Source organism: Chiloscyllium plagiosum, chromosome 18 (assembly GCF_004010195.1).
Source record: "Chiloscyllium plagiosum isolate BGI_BamShark_2017 chromosome 18, ASM401019v2, whole genome shotgun sequence".
Taxonomy (NCBI): Eukaryota; Metazoa; Chordata; class Chondrichthyes; order Orectolobiformes; family Hemiscylliidae; genus Chiloscyllium; species Chiloscyllium plagiosum.
This window is the reverse complement of record NC_057727.1, coordinates 46,123,249-46,142,899: the sequence shown is the minus strand read 5'-3', so window position 1 is coordinate 46,142,899 and position 19,651 is coordinate 46,123,249. Positions and strand designations below refer to the sequence as shown.

At 42.1% G+C, this 19,651-nt stretch overlaps 1 protein-coding gene across 1 annotated transcript in view; it reads left to right on the top strand.

Moving 5' to 3' along the window:
- Window positions 1–206: 206 nt before the first annotated feature.
- prok2 (prokineticin 2) overlaps window positions 207–19,651 on the top strand; it is a 67,673-nt gene continuing 48,228 nt past the window's right edge. The window contains exon 1 of the mRNA XM_043708593.1: window positions 207–607. Coding sequence (XP_043564528.1) covers window positions 536–607 — 72 coding nt within the window. The 5' untranslated portion in view covers window positions 207–535. The remainder of the gene's footprint in view (window positions 608–19,651) is intronic.

Sequence of the window (19,651 nt, the reverse complement as noted above, 5' to 3'; positions counted from 1 at the left end):
CATACAATTGGGTTTTGGCATCAATGAGCAGCGGGTGGAGGTTACAGCACACACTGCCCTGACATCAGTAAGCTGAGCCCAAGTATTAAATTACAGTACTCACTCCTGAACTTGCACCAGGAGAGTGCCCGCTACTTGTTGATGGTAGTCAGCCTCTCGCCCTGGTTCCAGGTATTCAGCAAGACTGAAGGGTCTGGCAATTGTGGAGCTTCGCTGTGAGCAGAGGTTGGGACGGAGACAGCTTGTGTATGTGTGTGTGTGTGTGCTCCGACAATGTCAGAGTCCCAGTTCCTGCTGCTCTGCCCAAGTTTGCTGCGCTGTATTTCACGCAATATTGACAATGAGCAACATAGCCGCGACCCCTGATGAGTCATGTTGAGCGGAATGACAGTTCACCCCTCTGCCCAGACTCCGTTATATTACAGGCTCCCAGTTTCCGCAGAGCAGATCAGATCAGTCAGTCTTAACAGGACGAGCAAACGGTGAGACTACAGCAGAGGGGACCAAACCTCCAAAACTTGATTGAAAGGGTACCATGAAGCGACTTTTCTACGTCCTCATCAGCTGTGCTGCCATCAGTTATGTTTCCACTGCTGTGATTACTGGGGTGAGTTCAGGAATTTCCCTGAAATCGATTTCGTATAAGTTTGATTGTCAGCGTTAGAGCTGTAGGATTAATCCACGAAAACGCAGGTATCCTGCAAAGAGGCTGCCCGGAGTTTAAATAGACAAGCTAAAAGTTGTGTGATTTGCTCAACATTGCAATCTCTAGAATGGTGAATGAAACTTGTATAGCAGTGATTGATATCGAAAACTATAACTAATATTTGAAAGGTCGGTTTTCTTTCTTTGTAGTTTGGGGGCTGTGTGAGTAAATTTTACCCCTTCAGCAGTTAGGTTTAATAATAGTGCATGGTAGATCAATTCTGGTATATTCTGCCCTTAAACCAATACCTAGGCTGCAAAAAAAAAAACTTCTGATTTCACAGCAGCTTGGACCAGCACAGATTTCGGTCTAATTATTGTTCCTTGTAATCAGGCTGACTGAGCGGTGTTTTAATTCACCTGACATCAGAAACCTCAACTATACCAGGCAAGGCAGAATCCTTAACGTGAAAAAGATAGTGAGCCCAGTGAGATCATATCATTTTGGTTTTGGATTAACGGAATTCAATTTCATCTGTAAAGGCAATCATTTCAATTATTAGTCTCCCCGAACAACTAGCAAGCTCAAAAAAATCATTCCGAACTGCACATAATTTGCACTGGAAAATAACCTCCTGTACTTAATATTTCATACTAGACATTTTATTCTGCCTAAGTGTCTCTGAAATGTTATATGGTAAATGTAACTGTCACAGGGCAGCACTACATTTCTAACAATAATTTGAAGACTTATTCCATTGTCTCACCTTCTGTCTGAACCACATATGCTGCAGTTCTTCAATATATAGACAACTGTGTCCAAGGTGAAAATACCTGAAATGACAAATACTTTGGAAGACTTACAATTATTAGATTGTAGCAGTAACACAGATGTGCATTTGTATCTTATGTGAATGAAAAACGTACATTTATATCATGCCTTTCAATATGTGGATATCCTGAAGAGTTATTCAGTGTAGCATAGTCGCTGTTGTAATGGAGGAAGTGCAACAGCCAACAAAGTCCCACAAACAACAATGTAATAAGGGTCAAGTATTGTGCAAATTTTACCATCAGGCCACTTAGCACTGACCTTGAAGAAAGCTATCGATCTAGTGAACTCCGAGGTATGGATTTCCACATTCTGAACAGCAGCTTAAATCTGGTGCCAAGTCAAAGGCAACAGCAACTGTGAACAAGCAAGGAAGCAACAAATCACATTGAAATATTCTCAGCAAACCAGTGGCTTCAGGCACAAATGTTGTTGCACAGAAGGAAGCCATTCATCCCAATATGATTGCACTAACTCCCTGAGCACTAACATTTCTCTCAGAGTGTTGAGAGTCAGAGAGGCACAGAGTCATAGAGATGTACAGCATGGAAACAAACCCTTCCTGCTGAACAGATATTCCACCCCAATTTAGTCCCACCTGCCAGCGCCCAGCCCATATCCCTCCAAACCCTTCCTATTCATATACCCATCCAAATGCATTTGGATGAATCCTTGGAATTCTCTTAAAGATACAGAATCTTTAAATATTTTGAAGGGCAAGGTTGATAGATTCTAAATTACCAAGGGGTGAAAGATTATCAGGGAATGCAAGAAAGGAGTGTTCAGGTTAAAATTAGATTAGCTGTGATCTTATTGAATGGCAGAGCAGGATTGAAGGGTAAATGATGCCCTCCAGGGCATCTCCTCCACTTTCCAAATCTCTGCCCTTGAATCTCACCCAATTGCAACAAGGACACAACTCCCCGGTCCTCACCTTCCATTCCACCAACCTTTGGATACAACAGATCATCCTCTGCCATTTCCACCATCTACAATCAGACCCCACCACCAGAGATAAATTTCCCTCCCCACCTCTTTCTGCACTTCACCGAGACTACTCCCTCTGCAGCTCCCTTGTTAGGTCCACGCAACCCACCCACCAACCCATCCTCTAGGATAAAAGGGGTAAAATTTACTCACACAGCCCCCAGGTAACTTCCCTTCCCACTGCAGGAAGTGTAAAACCCACTCCTCCACCCTCACCTCCATCCAAATCCTGCAGAGATTTTCCTGCACATCTACTGTGTGCATTGCTCCCGTTGTGGTCTCCTCTATATTGATAAGACAGGACACCAACTTGCAGAACGTTTCAGAGAACATCTCTGGGACACACACACTAATCAACCCCACTGTCCTGTGGCTGAACTCCCCTTCCCAGTCTGCCACGGACATGCGAGTCCTGGGCCTCCTCCACTGCCAGATTCTAGCCACCCAATACCTGGAGGAAGAATGCCTAATTTTCCGCCCTGGGACCCTCCAACCACAAGGGATCAATGTTGATTTCACCAGTTTCCCTATCTCCGCTCTCTTCACCTTATCCCAGATCCAACCCTCCAATTTGGCACCACCCTCTAGAACTGTCCTACCTGTCCATCTTCCTTCCCACCTATTCACTCCACCCTCCGCTCTGACCTGTCACTATCACCCCCAGCTCCATCTATCTATTGCATTCCCAGTTCACTTCCTCCCAGCCCCAACCCCACCCCGCCTCCCATTTATCTCTCTCACCATTTGGGCCTCCCCCACATTCCTGATGAAGGGCTTATGCTTGAAACATTGACTCTCCTGATCCTCGGATGCTGCCTGATCGGCTGTACTTTCCCAGCACCACTGATCTTTTGACTCTGATCTTCAGCATCTACAGTCCTCACTTTCTCCAAGCCTATTTATGTTCCTTGTTCCTATGTCTATAACTTTGTATCAATCTCCTGCCTTTTCTCCATAACCCAATATATGCATCTACTTTGGTTAATTAACCAGTGTCCCCTTGAATGCCTCAGTTGAACTTGCCTCCACAAAGCAATTATCCTTCATTCCTAGTTACAATCCTTTGAGGGAGGGTCACTCAATCCAAAACGGTTTCTGTCCACAGATGCAGCCAGACCTGCTAAGCTTCTCCAGCAATGTCTGTTTTTGTTTCTGATTTATAGCAATCTGCAGTTATTTTGGTTTTTAATTATCCTTCATGTCTAATCTAAGTTTTCAGAGAGTGAAGTAAATTATTCTTACTGGATGTAGAAAAATAAAAGTTCTTTTAAACTACCTTTTAAAAAAAAGATTCACAATAAAGATAGCTTTGGAGAGACAGTAAGGATTTTAATAGTATCTATTCTAGACACCAATAAACTCATTTACACTTCAATGTCTAACATTTGCAGCAATCTAGCAATGAAAAAGTCAACATTTTCAGCAAATTGTGATTGCAATGGAGATTGCAATCTGTGGAGATCTCTATTCAAAAGCATCACATTCAGTGGGTAATAAGGAAGACAAGTGGACTGCTGGTGTTTATTTGAAAGGGAATGGAAAAGAAAGCAAATCAAGAGTGTGGTGCTGGAAAACATCCCTGAAGGACTTACGCCCGAAACGTCGATTCTCCTGCTCCTTGGATGCTGCCTGACCTGCTCTCAACTCTGATCTCCAGCATCGACAGTCCTCACTTTCTCCTCCATAAAAGAAAGCAAGCTTTGGTAAAAGTATACGAGACCACTGATGGAATACGGTGTACAGTTTTGCGCTATGATCTAAGGAAAGGTATACTAGCATCATAGGCAGTCCAGAGAAGGCTCATGAGGCCGATTGCAGGTGTGGAGGGATTGTTTTACAAGATGTTGAGCAGGTTTGGCTTGTATTTGTTGGAATTAAGAAAAATGAGAGGTCACTTTATTCAACCATGCAAGATTCTTAGAGGATTTGACATTAAAGATACAAAGCTTTTTCCCTTTGTGGAACAATCTAGGACCAGAGGGCATCATCTCAGAATAAGCGATTCACCTATTTATGACAAAAATGAGGAGGAATTTCATTTCTTAGAGGGTAGTCAATCCATGGAATACTTGAGTGCTTTAAAGGCTGGATCATTAAATATATCCAAGGCTGAGTCCAACAGATTTTTAATTAGTAAAGAAGTCAAGGGTCATGTGGAAAGGCAATAAAGAGGAGTTGAGGATTATCAGGTCAGCCATGATCTCATTAAATGGCAGTGTAGACTTGATGGGCTGAATAGCCTATTTATGCCCCTGTGTGTTATGGTCTAGTGAGCACTCTATTAAGAAGAATGGCTGACAGCAACTTCTCCATTCCGGTTTCAGCAGATTAATGGCAACAAATGCTGAATGTTTCACCACCAGCTTAGGTTGGAAGCTAAAAGGTAGAGCAGTGTAGTCATCTCAAGATTGCTACCGGTGCCACGGGCTAGTGAGGCTAGGAACTGCATGACTGTATCTGAACACATGGGTAGAGAGCTGGTGTAGGAGGAAGGGCTTCGGATATGTAGATCATTGGGATACTTTCTGGGGAAGGTGGGACCTGTACAAGGAAGATGGGTTGCATCTGAATTGGAGGGGCACCAATATCCTGAGCAGGAGATTTGATAGAGCTCTTCGGGAGGGTTTAAACTAGTTTGGCAGAAGGATGGAAACTGGAGCTATGGATCAGAGGAAGCGATAGCTAGTGAACGGGCAAATACAGCTTGCAGAGAGTCCGTGAAGAAGGATAGATAGTTGATAAGGCAAAGTTGCAGTCAGTGTGATGGGTTGAAATGTGTCTACTTTAACATAAGAAGTGTCAGGAATAACAGTGATGAACTTAGAGCATAGACCAGTAATTGGAGCTATGATATTGTGGCTATTGCCAGAAACTTGGTAATCATGGGGCAGGAATGGTGGTTGGATGTTCTGAGCTTCAGATGTTTCAAAAGGAACAGGGAGGGAGGTAAGAGAGGTAGGGGAGTGGCCTTGCTAATCAGGGATGGTATCACAGCTGCAGAAAGGGAGGTTGTCAAGGAGGTTTGTCTATTTGAGTCATTGAGAGTGGAAGTCAGAAACAGGAAAGGAGCAGTCACTTTATTGGAACTTCTCTATAGACCCCCGCACCCCTCACCCCCCACTCCAGTAGCAACAAAGACATGGAGGAGCAAATTGAGGCAAATTTTGGAAAGGTACAGAAGTAACAGGGTTGTTGTCATGGGTGAATTCAACTTCCCTAATATTGATTGGAACCTACTTAGCTCAAATAGTTTGGATGGAGTAAATTTTGTCAGGTGTGTCCAGGAAGGATTCCTGACTCAGTATGTAGATAGGCCAACTAGAGGGGAGGCCATATTGGATTTGGTGTTTGGCAAAAAAAGAAACAGATTATGTATCAGTTCTGTCCGAATGGAGAACATTTCGGTGATAGTGATCACAATGCTATTAGGCAGGAACTGTGGAGCATAAATTAGGAGTAGATATTCTCAGCGAAATGCATGACAGAAATGTGGAGGTTGTTTATGGGGCACTTGCTAAAAATGCTGGATAAGTTTATCCCACTGAAGCAAGGAAGGGATGGTAGGGTGAAGGAACCTTGGAATGATAAGAGGTGTGCACCATCTAATCAAGAGGAAAAAGGGGTTAAGGTTGGGGAAGCAAGGATCAGACGGAGCTCGAGAGGGTTACAAGGTAGCCAGGAAGGAACTAAAGAACGGACTTAGGAGAGCTAGAAGGGGGCATGAAAAAGCCTTGGCAGGTAGGATTAAGGAAAACCCCAAGGCATTCTCCACTTATGTGAGGAACAAGAGGATGGCCAGAGTGAGGGTAGGGCTGAAAAATGTGTTGCTGGAAAAGCGCAGCAGGTCAGGCAGCATCCAAGGAACAGGAGAATCAACGTTTCGGGCATGAGGACATTCCTGAAGAAGGGCTTATGCCCGAAACGTCGATTCTCCTGCTCCTTGGATGCTGCCTGACCTGCTGCGCTTTTCCAGCAACACATTTTTCAGCTCTGATCTCCAGCATCTGCAGTACTCACTTTCTCCTGAGGGTAGGGCTGATCAGGCATAGTGGAGGGAACTTGTGCCTGGAGTCAGAGGAGGAAGGGGAGATCCATACTGAATACTTTGTTTCAGTATTCACTCCCCTCTAGTTGGATCTTGTCATTTGTGAGGACGATGCGAAACAGGCAGATACGCTTGAATACACTGAGATTAGAAGGAAGATGTGCTGGAAATTTTGAAAAACATGAGGATAGATAAATCCCCTGGGCCAGATGGGATATATCCAAGGTTACTATAGGAAGCGAGGAAAAAGATTGCTACACCTTTGGTGATAATCTTTGTGTCCTCACTGTCACCTGGAGTACTGCCTGATGATTGGAGGGTGACAAATGTTATTCCCTTGTTCAAGAAAGGGAACAGGGATAACCCTGGGAATTACAAACCAGTCAGTCAGTCAGTCAGTCAGTCATAGGCCGGTGGTGGGCAAATTATTGGAGAGGATTCTGAAAGACAAGATTTATGATTATTTGGAAAAGCATAGCTTGATTAGAGATAGTCAGCATGGCTTTGTGAGGGGCAGGACATGCCTCACAAGACTTATTGAATTATTTGAGGATGTCACAACACACGTTGATGAAGGTAGAGCAGTGGATGTGATGCACATGGATTTTAGCAAGGCATTTGATAAGGTTCCCCATGGCAAGCTCATTCAGAACATAAGGAGGCATACAGTACAGGGAAATCTGGCGGTCTGGATACAGAATTGCCTGGCCCATTGAAGGTGGTAGGAGATGGGAAATATTCAACCTAGAGCTTGGTGACCAGTGGTGTTCCACAGGGATCAGTTCTGGAACCTCTGCTCTTTGTGATTTTTATAAATGACTTGGATGAGGAAGTGGAAGGTGGGGGGGCGGTTAGTAAGTTTGCTGATAACACGAAGGTCGGTGGAGTTGTGGATAGTGTGGATGGCTGTTGTAGGTTGCAACAGGACACTGACAGGATGCAGTGCTGGGCTGAGAAGTTGCAGATAAAGTTCAATCTGGAAAAGTGTGAAGTGATTCATTTTGGAAGGACAAATTTGAATGCAGATTACAGGTTTAAAGCCAGAATTCTGTGCAGGGTTAAAGAGGGATCTTGGGATCCACACCCATAGACCCCTGAAAGTTGCCATCCAAGCTGATAAGGTTGTTGAGAAGGTATATGGCATGTCTGCTTTGATTAACAGGGCAATTGAGTTTAAGAGCCATGAAGGTTTGCTGCAACTCTACAGAGCCCTGGTTAGACCACACTTGGAATGTTGTGTTCAGTTCTAGTCACCTCATTATAGGAAGAATGTGGAAGCTTTATAGAGGGTGCAGAGGAGATTTACCAGGATGCTGCCTGGACTGGAGGGCATGTCTTATGAAGAAAGTTTGAGGGAGCTCAGGCTTTGGAAGGGATCAGAGGGGCAGGAATGGTTGAACTAATCAGAGGTCGAAAGTTGGTGGGTATTGTAAAAGAAACTTTTTAACCCAAAGGATGAATGGTAATCTGGAACTCTCTGTTTGAAAGGTTGCGAGAGGCACTTTGCACTTTAAGTGCTGTAACCTACAAGGCTGCAGACCAAAGGCTGGAAAGTAGGATTAGACTACATTGCTAATTGTCAGCTAGTCCAAATTTAATAGGCTGAATGCCTTCCAACTGTTGTAAATTTTTATGATTCCCAAATTTTGCATGCTGCCTGGTTTGGAAGGAATAATTAGTATTTGTTGCACATTATGATTTTTATCCTGCACCGTTTTTATTGTTTTATTGTGTTTTTTTTCTTCATACATGTTGCTGTCTGCTATGGCAAAATAAGAAAATAATGACAAATCTGGAGAGGTTTGAGTAAGTCAGCATGGATTTATACATATACCATTTGTCGAAGAAATGTTCTTGAGTTCTTTGTGGGACTGACTGGCTCTGGTGACAGTGAAAATTCTATGATGTGATATATTTAGTCTTCAGCAAGGCTTTTAATACACAATTGTATAATGTCTCAATTAGTCCACATGACAGGAAGATAATGGAATAGCAGGCAAGCTCCTGAAGGGGAATGAAAATTGACTAGATCAGTGAATGCAGAGAATGATTGTGAAGCAAGCTTACTTGACAGCCTTGAAATCACTTGTGGGTGCCACAGCGATCAATGCTGGAGATCTTGTTGTTTATAGAGTGTATTTGTAACTGGAACAGAAACAAGGATAAAGTTTGGTGCTGTAACCATAGGGAACAGGCAAATGCAAAGCAAAGGGAGATCAGCAGAAAAGGTGAACTGATGATTTGGAAATAACACACTCATAAGTGCAGCACAATGAAGCTGAAGAAGGGAAAAAAAAGAGGAGGAGGTAGATAATGTCAATGATTCTTAGTGGCAGAACACAAAACAGAAAGAGATCTGCAGCAGTTGCTGAATTGTTTACTGAACCTAGTATCAATGTGCTCTAGCAGTAAGGAAATTTTTTATTATAACCAGAGGGATAGTGCAAGAATCACAGGAATGATTCTGTCTCACAACAATAACTTATGCTTATATAACATGTCTAAAGTAGTAAACTATTCCATGACACCTAATCAAACACAACAAAATTGGTACTAAGTCAACAAAGGTGACCAAAAGTTTGTTAATTTTTAAGAAATGTTTTAAAGGAGGGGAATGAAGACACTGACATGGCCACATCTACACTGTTGTTTAAGGTCTGCTCAACATACAGCACGCTTATCCAATCATTGATAGTAGTACAGAAAGGAGTAAATGAAATGCAAAGTAGGTTTACAATATTTGTACTAAGAGAGATCAGACTTTGACATTATTTACAATGGAGAATGAAGGTTCAGTGGAAATGCTATTTGTTGTCTGATATAATTTGATGAATATGTTTATGTCAGGCTGTTGCTTAACTAATCTGAGGGATAGGCCTCACCATTTTGACAAAAGTCCCTTGATATTAGTGAAAAGAATTTTACAAGGTCAAATACAGGGAGTATCTTTTTTTGTTGTTTCCTACGTCGATGCCAGATGGTCTGTCCAGCTTCATTCTGATTTTACATTTATGTAGCGGTAGATCCAACTCAGTGGCGAGGTGATTTTGGAGAGCAGTTAAGATTCAATCACACAAACCATGTGGGGTGTGAGACTGGAGTCACATGTAGGCCCAGAGTGAGTGAGGAGCCCAAACCTCCTTCAAGAACATTCATAAGCAAATGACGTTTTTTTTCTTTTACTGACAATCCAGTAACTTTATGATCACCATTATTGAGATTAACTTTTTGTTTCAGATTAGATAATTGAATATTAATTCCTCCTGCTCCAGGGATTTCAATCCATGTCTCCAGATCTTTCGATGGGGCACCCTATTGCTGCTCAGTTGACATAACCATTCCTAATGTATTTCTAGGAGAACTGAATGGGTAGTTGAAAAAGCTTGTTAATTGAAATATTAGTTTTTAGGAGCATCAGAAGGACTGCATAGTCTTTTCCGACATTAAAACAAAATTGTGGGACATAGTCAGCAGGTCTGTTAACAGAGTTAATGTTTCAAGCTCAGATGACCTTTCAGCAAAATTGAAGAAAGGAATGTGATGGTGTGTAGTGTAGTGGGATGGGATGGGAAGTCTTTTCTGATTCTTCTCTTTTAGTGAACACAATCACAGTGTGAGACTGGCAATAATGAAGCAATTAGATTAAATTGGATTCCCTACAGTATAGAAACAGGCCCTTCAGCCCAACCAGTTCACACCGACCCTCCGAAAAGTAACCCACCCAGACCCATTTCCCTCTTACTAACACTATGGGCAATTTAGCATGGCCAATTCACCTGACCTGCACATCTTTGGATTGTGGGAGGAAACTGAAGCACCCAGAGGAAACCCACGCAGACACAGGGAGAATGTGCAAGCTCCACACAGACAGTCGCTTGAGGCTGGAATCGAACTTGGGACCCTGGTGTTGTGAACCAGCAGTGCTAACCACTGAGCCACTGTGCCACCTGAGCTCCTCAAAAGGTTATTGAGAAATAAGTTATATTGATGGATGATCATGTTTAAAGTACAGTATAAGGTAGACATTTCAATGTCGGTGTCTAGTTCAGGGATTTGACAGACTATCTTCATGATCCATAGATAGAAGGCTAACTCTATATCAATAATTGTGTGTATCATTACAAAGTAACCATTGCTTAGGCTGGCTGATAGGTAGTTTTGGGAGTAGGTGATGGTCAGTATGGGAACAGTCCATTCTATTTTAGTGAAGCTGTGAGATGCAATACTGGTCTTCTTAGGCTTAGATTTCCAAATACTTTTTCACTCACCTTTTTGGACCAGGTTTCACAGTCTGCAACACCACATTGTTACCTGAAATCCATCATTTTCTCTTCTGTCACATCCTTTTTTTAGATGTTTTAGTCTGATTTCTATGTTATCCAGAGTTTATTCTATTGAATGTGACCGATATGTTGGATTATGGATAGATTTCTATACATTTATACACAATGTTGATCTTTAACACTGCCTTCTGGAAACTCAATTTCAGCTACTTCTTTGTCTATCTCTGTCTCTTATTTCATTTCTTCCTACCTCCCCGCCTGAAAGAAAGATGGTTCACTTTAATTTCAGAGATAGAGGCTTGTGGTCCAAAGACTTGAACATAAACTCTTAACTTCAGTGCCATGGAGTGCTCACGAAGTGTTCTCCTGTCAGAAATGCTGCCTCTTGGATGGGATGTTAAACAGATCCCTTATATTCACCTGGGAGGAGGACAGGAAATCCCATGACACAGTGTTGAAGAATGTCTTCTCATGACCTGGCCATTATTTGTCCCTCAACTAACACTATCAAGAGACAAATGGGCCCAGAGTTTGGAGCAATAATCATAGAACAGAGAACAGCACAACACAGTACAGGTCCTTTGGCCTTCGATATTGTGCTGACGTTTTATACTACTCTAAGATCAAACCAACCGACATGCCCTATATTTTACTATCATCCATGTCTCTATCCAAGAGTCGCTTAAATGTCCCTCATGTATCTGCCTCTACCACCACTGCTGGCAGTGCATTCCACATACCCACCACTCTCTGTGTAAAGAACCTACCTCTGACATCTCCCTTAAATCTTCCTCCAACCAACTTAAAACTATGCCCCCTCGTGATAGACATTTCCACCCTTGGAAAAAGTCTCTGGCTATCCACTTCATCTGTGCCTCTCATCATCTTGTACACTTCTATCAAGTCACCTCGCATCCTTCCTCACTCCAATGAGAAAAGTCCTAGTTTCCTCAACCTTTCTTCATAAGACATGCCCTCCAGTCCAAGCTGCATCCTGGTAAATCTCCTCTGCACCCTCTCTAAAGCTTCCACATCCTTCCTATAATAAGGTGATCAGAACTGAACACAATGCTCCAAGTGTGGTCTAATCACGGCTTTATAGGGCTGCAGCATTACTTTGTGGCTCTTTAAACTCAATCCCCCTGTTAATGAAAGCCAACACCATAGGCCTTCTCAACAACCCTATCAACTTGGGTGGCAACTTTGAGGGATCTATGGACATGGACCCAAAGATGCCTCTGTCAATTGTGCCTTTAACCCTGTAATCTGCATTCAAATTTGACCTTCCAAAATGAATCATTGCACACTTTTCCAGGTTAAACTCCATCTGCCACTTCTCAGCACAGTTCTACATCCTGTCAATGTCCTGTTGCAACCTACAACAGCCGTCCACACTATCCCCGACTCCACTGACCTTCATGTCATCAGTAAACTTACTAACCCCCCTTCCACTTCTTCATCCAAGTCATTTATAAAAATCACAAAGAGCAGAGGTCCCAGGACAAATCCCTGTGGAACACCAGTGATCAGCAAGCTCCAGGCTGAATACTTTCCATCTCGTATGCCCCCTAATTTGAGACTCCCCCACTAGTGGAAATATCTTCTCAATACTTACCTTTTAAGCCCCGCAGAAACTGGTGTGTTCCAATAAGATCATCCCTCAGTTTTCTAAACTTTAATGAATGAAGGCTTAACCTGTTCAGCCATTCTTGATAAATTAATTCCTTCATCTCAGGAATCAGTCTGATGAAGCTCTTTTGAACTGTTTCCAATGCCATTTCATACTTTTTTAAACATGGAGTCAAAAATTGCACACAGTTCTCCTGGTGTGACCTCACTAACACCCTGTACTGTTGCGATAAGACATCCCTATTTTTATGCCATAGTAATAAATATCAAAATTCTATGGGACCATTGACACCTATCTACAGATTATGGCTTTATTCCTCATTATCAACCACACAGCCAATTTTTGTATCATCTGCAAACATCTCAGTCATGCTTTTTACATCCAAATTGAAATTATTGATATATGTCACAAAGGGCAAAAAACTAAATACTGAATGCTACAAAACTTCACTTCAAATAGCTTCCAGTCACAAAAACACTTCTCAATAATTACCCTTCACTTCTAAGCCAATTTTCAATCCAACTTGATAGTTTGCCTTGGGTCCTGAGGGCATTTAATCTCTTGACCATCTGCAACATGGGATCTTATGAAAGCGTTACAAACATTCATATGGATTACATGAAATGGACTATGCTCAGATTTGTTGTAACCTCCACAAAAGTGTAATAATTTTCATCAAACATAACATTCCCTTCATAAATCGACACTGACTGTCTTTGATTATTCAGTATTCTTCAGAATGAAGATTTATCCTTTCCCTTAGCATTTCTTCCAATAATTCCACCCCGCCCCCCATCCCCCTAGCCTATTCCTTTCTCCACATTTAAAGATTGGCACAATTTTAGTTGTTCCTCATTCTTTTGGAACCATGCATTACGCTGCCTGCTGATTTTAATGGTAGTAATGTGCAGCTCAGCGTTAAGTGCTTTGTGAGCGTTTGAATGCCTCTGGGGGGCTCCCAGGTTTGTGTGGAAGCTACCTCCACTTAAAGCTCATTTGTTTCACTGAAAGCAAGCCTGCACCTTTTAAAGGAGAGATACTTTCTTTTTTTTAAATTTTTTTTTAAGAGAAAAGGAATTCTTTTTTCTTTTGAATATTGCAACAAATACAAAACCAAACAATTCAAACCAATGTTACAAAACAAACCCACTAATTATATAGATAAATAAATCATAACTGCTAACTAAACTAAAAAAGGAAAATCTTATTATTATTATTATTAATAATAACCATAACACAGCTCAGCGAAATAAAGCAAGAGCCATCAATCATCGAGTGCATAAATTTATACATATTCATATGTTCGTAGTTCCTCCTCTCTGGATATCAGATTCATTACATGGATTGCCATGGCTATATAAAAACGCTTATTTGTGTGAAAGACAAATCTGTATCCACGCAGTCCAAAAAGGGCAGCTGCGTCTTATAGAAATTCTCAGTTTTACGGCGCACCATATTCATAGGGGATGTGCTCCGTGATTCATATCAAGGGGATGTGCTCCATGACTAGCTTACACCGGCCCACCAGCCCCAGGGGATTTTCCGACACCCACCCTACTAGAGTGTTCTTTCTGGCACAAAAAGTGTGGATACTGAAAAGCCTTTTGTGTGTGCATCTAATGAAAAAGAATGGACAAAGCCAAGAAGAAGAGATACCAGATCAATCTCCACCTCCGTCCCCGAGGCCTTCTGTATTTCACCTACCACAGCACTCCAGTATGTCCATACAGTCTGTGGCAGGGCCAAAGACAATGGGTAAGTGTGCCCATGCTCACTTTACATTTAGGACACATTGGAGATGCTCCCACTTTAAATTTTGTGAGGCAGTCTGGGGCCAAATGGACCCTGTGGAGAATCTACTATTGCAAGGTGTGGGTCCTGTTGCAAATGGAGATCCTTCTTGCATTTTCCCAGATATCCTCCCATATTTCAGAAGAGATCAGAAGACAAGAACATCATCCACATACAGTGCCATCTTACATGACTTCGTACCCACTTCTGGAACAGTTATATTGGGATTCCTACGTGTTGACTCCACCAGCGGTCCATTCACCAATGTGAAAAGCAATGGTGACAAGGGACAGCCTTGTTGACTGCCCCTACAAATATTAAAATTGCTTGATCGTACACCATTGGTGAGGACCACAGCAAGAGGATCACTAGACAAATCTTTCACCCACCTGATGAAGGTCTCTCCCAGGACAAACTGCATCAAAGTATGAAAATGATATGGCCACTCGACCCTGTCAAATACCTTTTCCACATCTAAGGACATAATCAATCCCTGTACTGATTGCTGTTGACATACTTGGATCATGTTAAGTAATCTCCTGACATTATCCATCAATCTGCGACCTTTTATGAACCCAGTCTGATCCTCTTTAATGATGAAGGGCAGTACAGTTTCTAACCTTAATGCCAGGGTCTGAGATAGGATTTTGAAGTTGACATTCAGGAATTAGATGGGCCTACAGGAAGTACTGTCCTCCAGGGCCTTGCTTTTTTTTTTAAAAAGGATGAGAGAGATGTTCACCTCTTTTAGAGATGGTGGGCAGAGACCATGACTATGTGAGTCATTAAACATACTAAGCATCATTCCTGACAATATACTTATAAATTCCTTATAGAACTCACTGAAGAGCCCGTCAGGACCCGGCACCTCGCCATTCTGGAGCTGCCTCACAGCCTCCTACACCTCTTGCTCTGACAGTGGGACATTGAGAAGAGTTTTGTTTAGGGGTCAGTCCCAGAAGGTCCAAATTCTTAAAAAAAGATTCCAATCTCCATTCTAACCTGCCCACTCTCTCAGCTTTCAGGTTGGTATAATTCAGAGTAAAATTTCCAAAATGCTGCATTAATCCTTTTACAATTGCAGGTTAAATTTCCAGTGTCCTCTCTGATCGAGGTAATGGCTTGAGAGGCACTCCTTTTACTAGCAAAGTACACGAGGTACTTGCCCGGCTTATCCCCATGCTCAAACAGCCTTTGACTTGCAAATTGCAGGCTCCCTCTTGGCTGTCCGTGTGAGCATGGAGTTCAGCATACACCAAAGCACTGTGATCCTCTGCAGTTTAACCATCGAGGGCCTGTCAAAGTATGCCCTTTCAGATGCGTCTCAAGCAAGCATTGCTGCTCACCTGTCTGCTGCTACTTACTGGCTGAATAGGAAATAATCAAGTCCCTAGCATAGGCTGTAGCTGTTTACAAAGAATGGATGGGCTACTGGCTGAGCCTGAATGAATGTTTAAGAAAGCCCTGAACTCAGTAGAAAAGAATTCAATAAACTTGCTATCCTTGAGGATGAAGGAGTCCAGTCACCAGTGCCTCAAGCCTACCACAGTACCCTTACTCTAAACCGTTAAATACACTGGGGCGTGATCAGAAATAGTGATTGCCAATTATACAGGAGCCCAGATGTGCTGCGGGGGTCAGAAAAATATTCAATCCTGGTTTGGCATTTATGTGGGTTCGAGAAGGATGTGAAGTTCCTGCCAGTAGGGTGAAGTTGCCTCCAAATATCTACCAATCCTAATGCAGTATACAATTCCCTTAATTGTTTAGATCGCAAAGAAGATATCAGCGGGCCTTTGGGTAATCTGTCTACCGTAGGGTCTAGAGACAATTGAAATTCCCTCCTACGATAATAATATGTTGCCATGCAAGGTTCACCAGTTGAGAAAGTGCGTCTGTCAAGAACTTAAGGGGATGGGCCAGGGGACAGTTAACATTTAAGATTCCGTATTCTTCCCCATGTACCAAAGCTTTAAGGATTACAAATCTCCCGTGTGTATCTTTAATGCACTCTAATAACTTAAATGGGAGATTCTAACTAAAATGGCCATCCCTCTACTCCTTATATTGAAAGATGAAAAATACACCGAGTCATACCCATTCTGTTACAGCTTCAAATACTCTGCATCATCCAAGTGTGTTTCTTGTAATAATGCAACATCCACCCTCTCCCTTTTAAGGCTGGAAAGTACCTTCTTTCTCTTGACAGATGAATGACTCCCCTTAATATTCCAGGTGCACCACTTAAACACATCCTTAGCCATAACCTTCTATAGCACCATTTAGATTCCAGAGAGGAAGAACCCAAACTACAGATCGCTGAACTTTAATGCAAAAGAATCCATAAAACCTAAAAACTACACAGAATTAAATAACTACAGCCTACTACAAAACTCACAAAAACTATATACAGCAAAAACAGAAAATCCAAAAAAAAAAAACACCAAAGGCACTGACTGGAGGAATTTACCCTCCATTCAAAGGGGTAACCTAACATCCTACAACCCTACTAACCATCCCAAACTCCCTCTCAACTCCTACCAGTTAGTGTCACGCCACATACACCGACCATCCAGTAGAAATAAAACCCCAAGAGCAAGGTTAGTACTATAGACAAGTAAACTAAAAATAAATATGTCACCCATCCCTTAACATAATTTAGAGATTAAAGATAAATACTCTATCCATCTTGGACATCATTTCATGCAACTTATTACCAGAAAGGAGACTCCACCAAGTCCTTTTTAACAGCTCTGCCCTCTATGGGTTCCAGTTCTGTCGGGTCAGTGTTGCAGCACGGAGCCCAGCAAACGCAATCCTAGCAGGACGCCGCCATCTTGGATCCCCAAAGGAGAGATACTTTCCACCTGCAGCGATACAGCAAATGACAGGGAAGAGTGTCAAAGCAAATTGAGAATAATGGCCCAACAGGCCAGCGAGTGTGCTCCAAGATTATCTGACACAGAACTTAAAACCTTGGAACTGCGAGGTCTTCAATCATCAAGAGGCCAGGAGGCCCTCCAGAAAGAGAAGGCAGTGGATACAGATAGCTAGATACATCAGTAGAGAAAGATAGCTATTGGGTAGCCATGAGGAGCTGGACATAGCATTGGGAGAGGTTTAATAACTTGATACAAGTGGTCAAGAGCATTAAATTATCTTCAAATGCCATTTCCCTTTAAATGTGCCACTAGCCTCATATAGTTCGCAATTCACCAACCTCCCTAATAACATATCAAAAACTCCTACCGTCATCATTCATACTTTTCATTTATAGCTTCACCTCACTTTCTTCTTCCTAGCACTGACGCAAGCCTCATTTTCACAGTGGGCGCAACCTGCCAGTTCTTTGGCTAGAATGCAAACAGATAAGATTCCCTCTCTCTTGTGAGAGCATGATATATTAATGGAAGCTAAATGGAAGAGTAAAGTTGCATATTTTCAGAGGACCATAGGCTGCTCTCTCATCAGAGAGACAAAACTGGTGGTGGTTTAACCTGCTGCTCACTGCACCTCAGGTGAGGGGAGAGGTTGAGAACAGAGAACAAAGAACAGTACAGTACAGGAACAGGCCCTTCGGTCCACCAAGCCTACATCAATACATGATACCTTTCTAAATTAAAATCCTTTTCCCCCTACACAATCCATATCCCTCTATTCCCTGCCTATTCATGTATCTGTCAAGACACTTCTTAAAACTTTGCAACTATGTATGCTTCTATCACCTTCTCTCGCAGTGCATTCCAGGCACTTAACCCTGTGTGTGAAGAATTTACCTCTCACATCTCCGTTAAACTCCCTGCCCCTTTAACTTAAACCTATCCCCCTGACCCCCCAGCAACTGACATTTCAACTCTATGAAAAAACTGACTATCCATTCCATCCATGCCTCTCATAATTTTGTAAACTTCTATCATGTCACCCCTCAGTCTCCAAAGTTCAGCTGAAAGCACACCAAGTTTGTCCATCTCTCCTTACAGCTAACACCCTCCAAATCAGGCAACACCCTGGTAAACCTTTTCTATACTTTTTCCAAAGCCTCCACATCCTTCTGGTAGTGTGGTGAGCAGAACTGTATGCAATATTCCAAATGCAGCCCAACTAACAATCTATACAACTGCAATGTGACTTGCCAATCTTAATACTCTATGCTTGAACCAATGAAAACAAGGATGCTGTACATGTTCTTGACAAAGTTATGCACTTGTATCGTCACTTCCAGGCAACTGCAAACCCGTATGCCTAGATCTCTCTATGTTAATGGTTCTAATTTTCTCTATACTTCCCTCCTGCATTAGTCCTTCTAAAATGCATTACCTCACATTTGCCTGGATTAAATTTTACCTGCCATTTCTTCAGCCTATTTATATCCTGCTGCATCATCTGGCAACTATCTGCAACTCCTCCAATCTTTGTTCATCTGCAAATTTCCCAAAAAGACCACTTTCATTCTCCTCGAAATCATGTCTATATAGTGCAAATAATAGGAGTCCCAGCACTCCACTCAAAAGCACCGTTCCACTACTACTCTCTGTCTTCCATGGCCAAACCACTTCAGTATCATCTGACCTCCTCACCACAGATCACAATTGCCATGAGGGGCCTTGTCAAAGGCCTTGCTAAAGTTCATGAAGACAACATCCATTCACCTTGCCTCAATTATCTTTGTCACTTCCTCCAAAAAACTCAATCAAGTTTGTGAGGCATGATGATTCCAATATGAAGCCACACTGCCTGCCTATCTCTAATAAATCCATATTTTTCCAATGCGTGCAAATCCTATCAATAATATTTTCCAATAATTTTCCTACCCACTGACATAAGATCTATAATTTGCTGGATTATCCCTGTCACCCTTCTTAGACAAAAGGAACAACACTGGCTCTTCTCAAGTCCTCGGAGTCTACCTGAATGGTTTTCCAAACAACCAACACCACCTCCGTTTTTAATATCAACATGTCTAAGAATTTCAATGTATGGTCCCCTCCCATCCCCAGCAAACTCATTCTTTTTATTTGTGAATAACAACAGTATGTTGATATTCTAATACAGGTTGATATAAACAGAGGCGGTGTTGGTTGTTTTGAAAAGTATTAAGGGAGACATATCTCCAGGACCTGATGGGATCAATCCTAAAATACTGAAGGAGGAAATTGCTGAGGCCTTGCAAAAAGTTTTTATATCCTCTTTAATTCCAAAGGACTGTGGTCTTTTTGGTGTTGAAGGTAATCTTTAATTCCAAAGGACTGTGGTCTTTTTGGTGTTGAAGGTAATTTTCTTAAATTCCAGGAGCAGTAATTACTGTTGTATGCTATTGCATTGTGTTGGAATTTTCAAGACAACAGCACTTTTAAAAGGGGGAGAGACAAAGGGAGAGAGAGAGAGAAAGAGAAAGAAAGAAAGAAAGAAAGAAAGAAAGAAAGAAAGAGAGAGAGAGA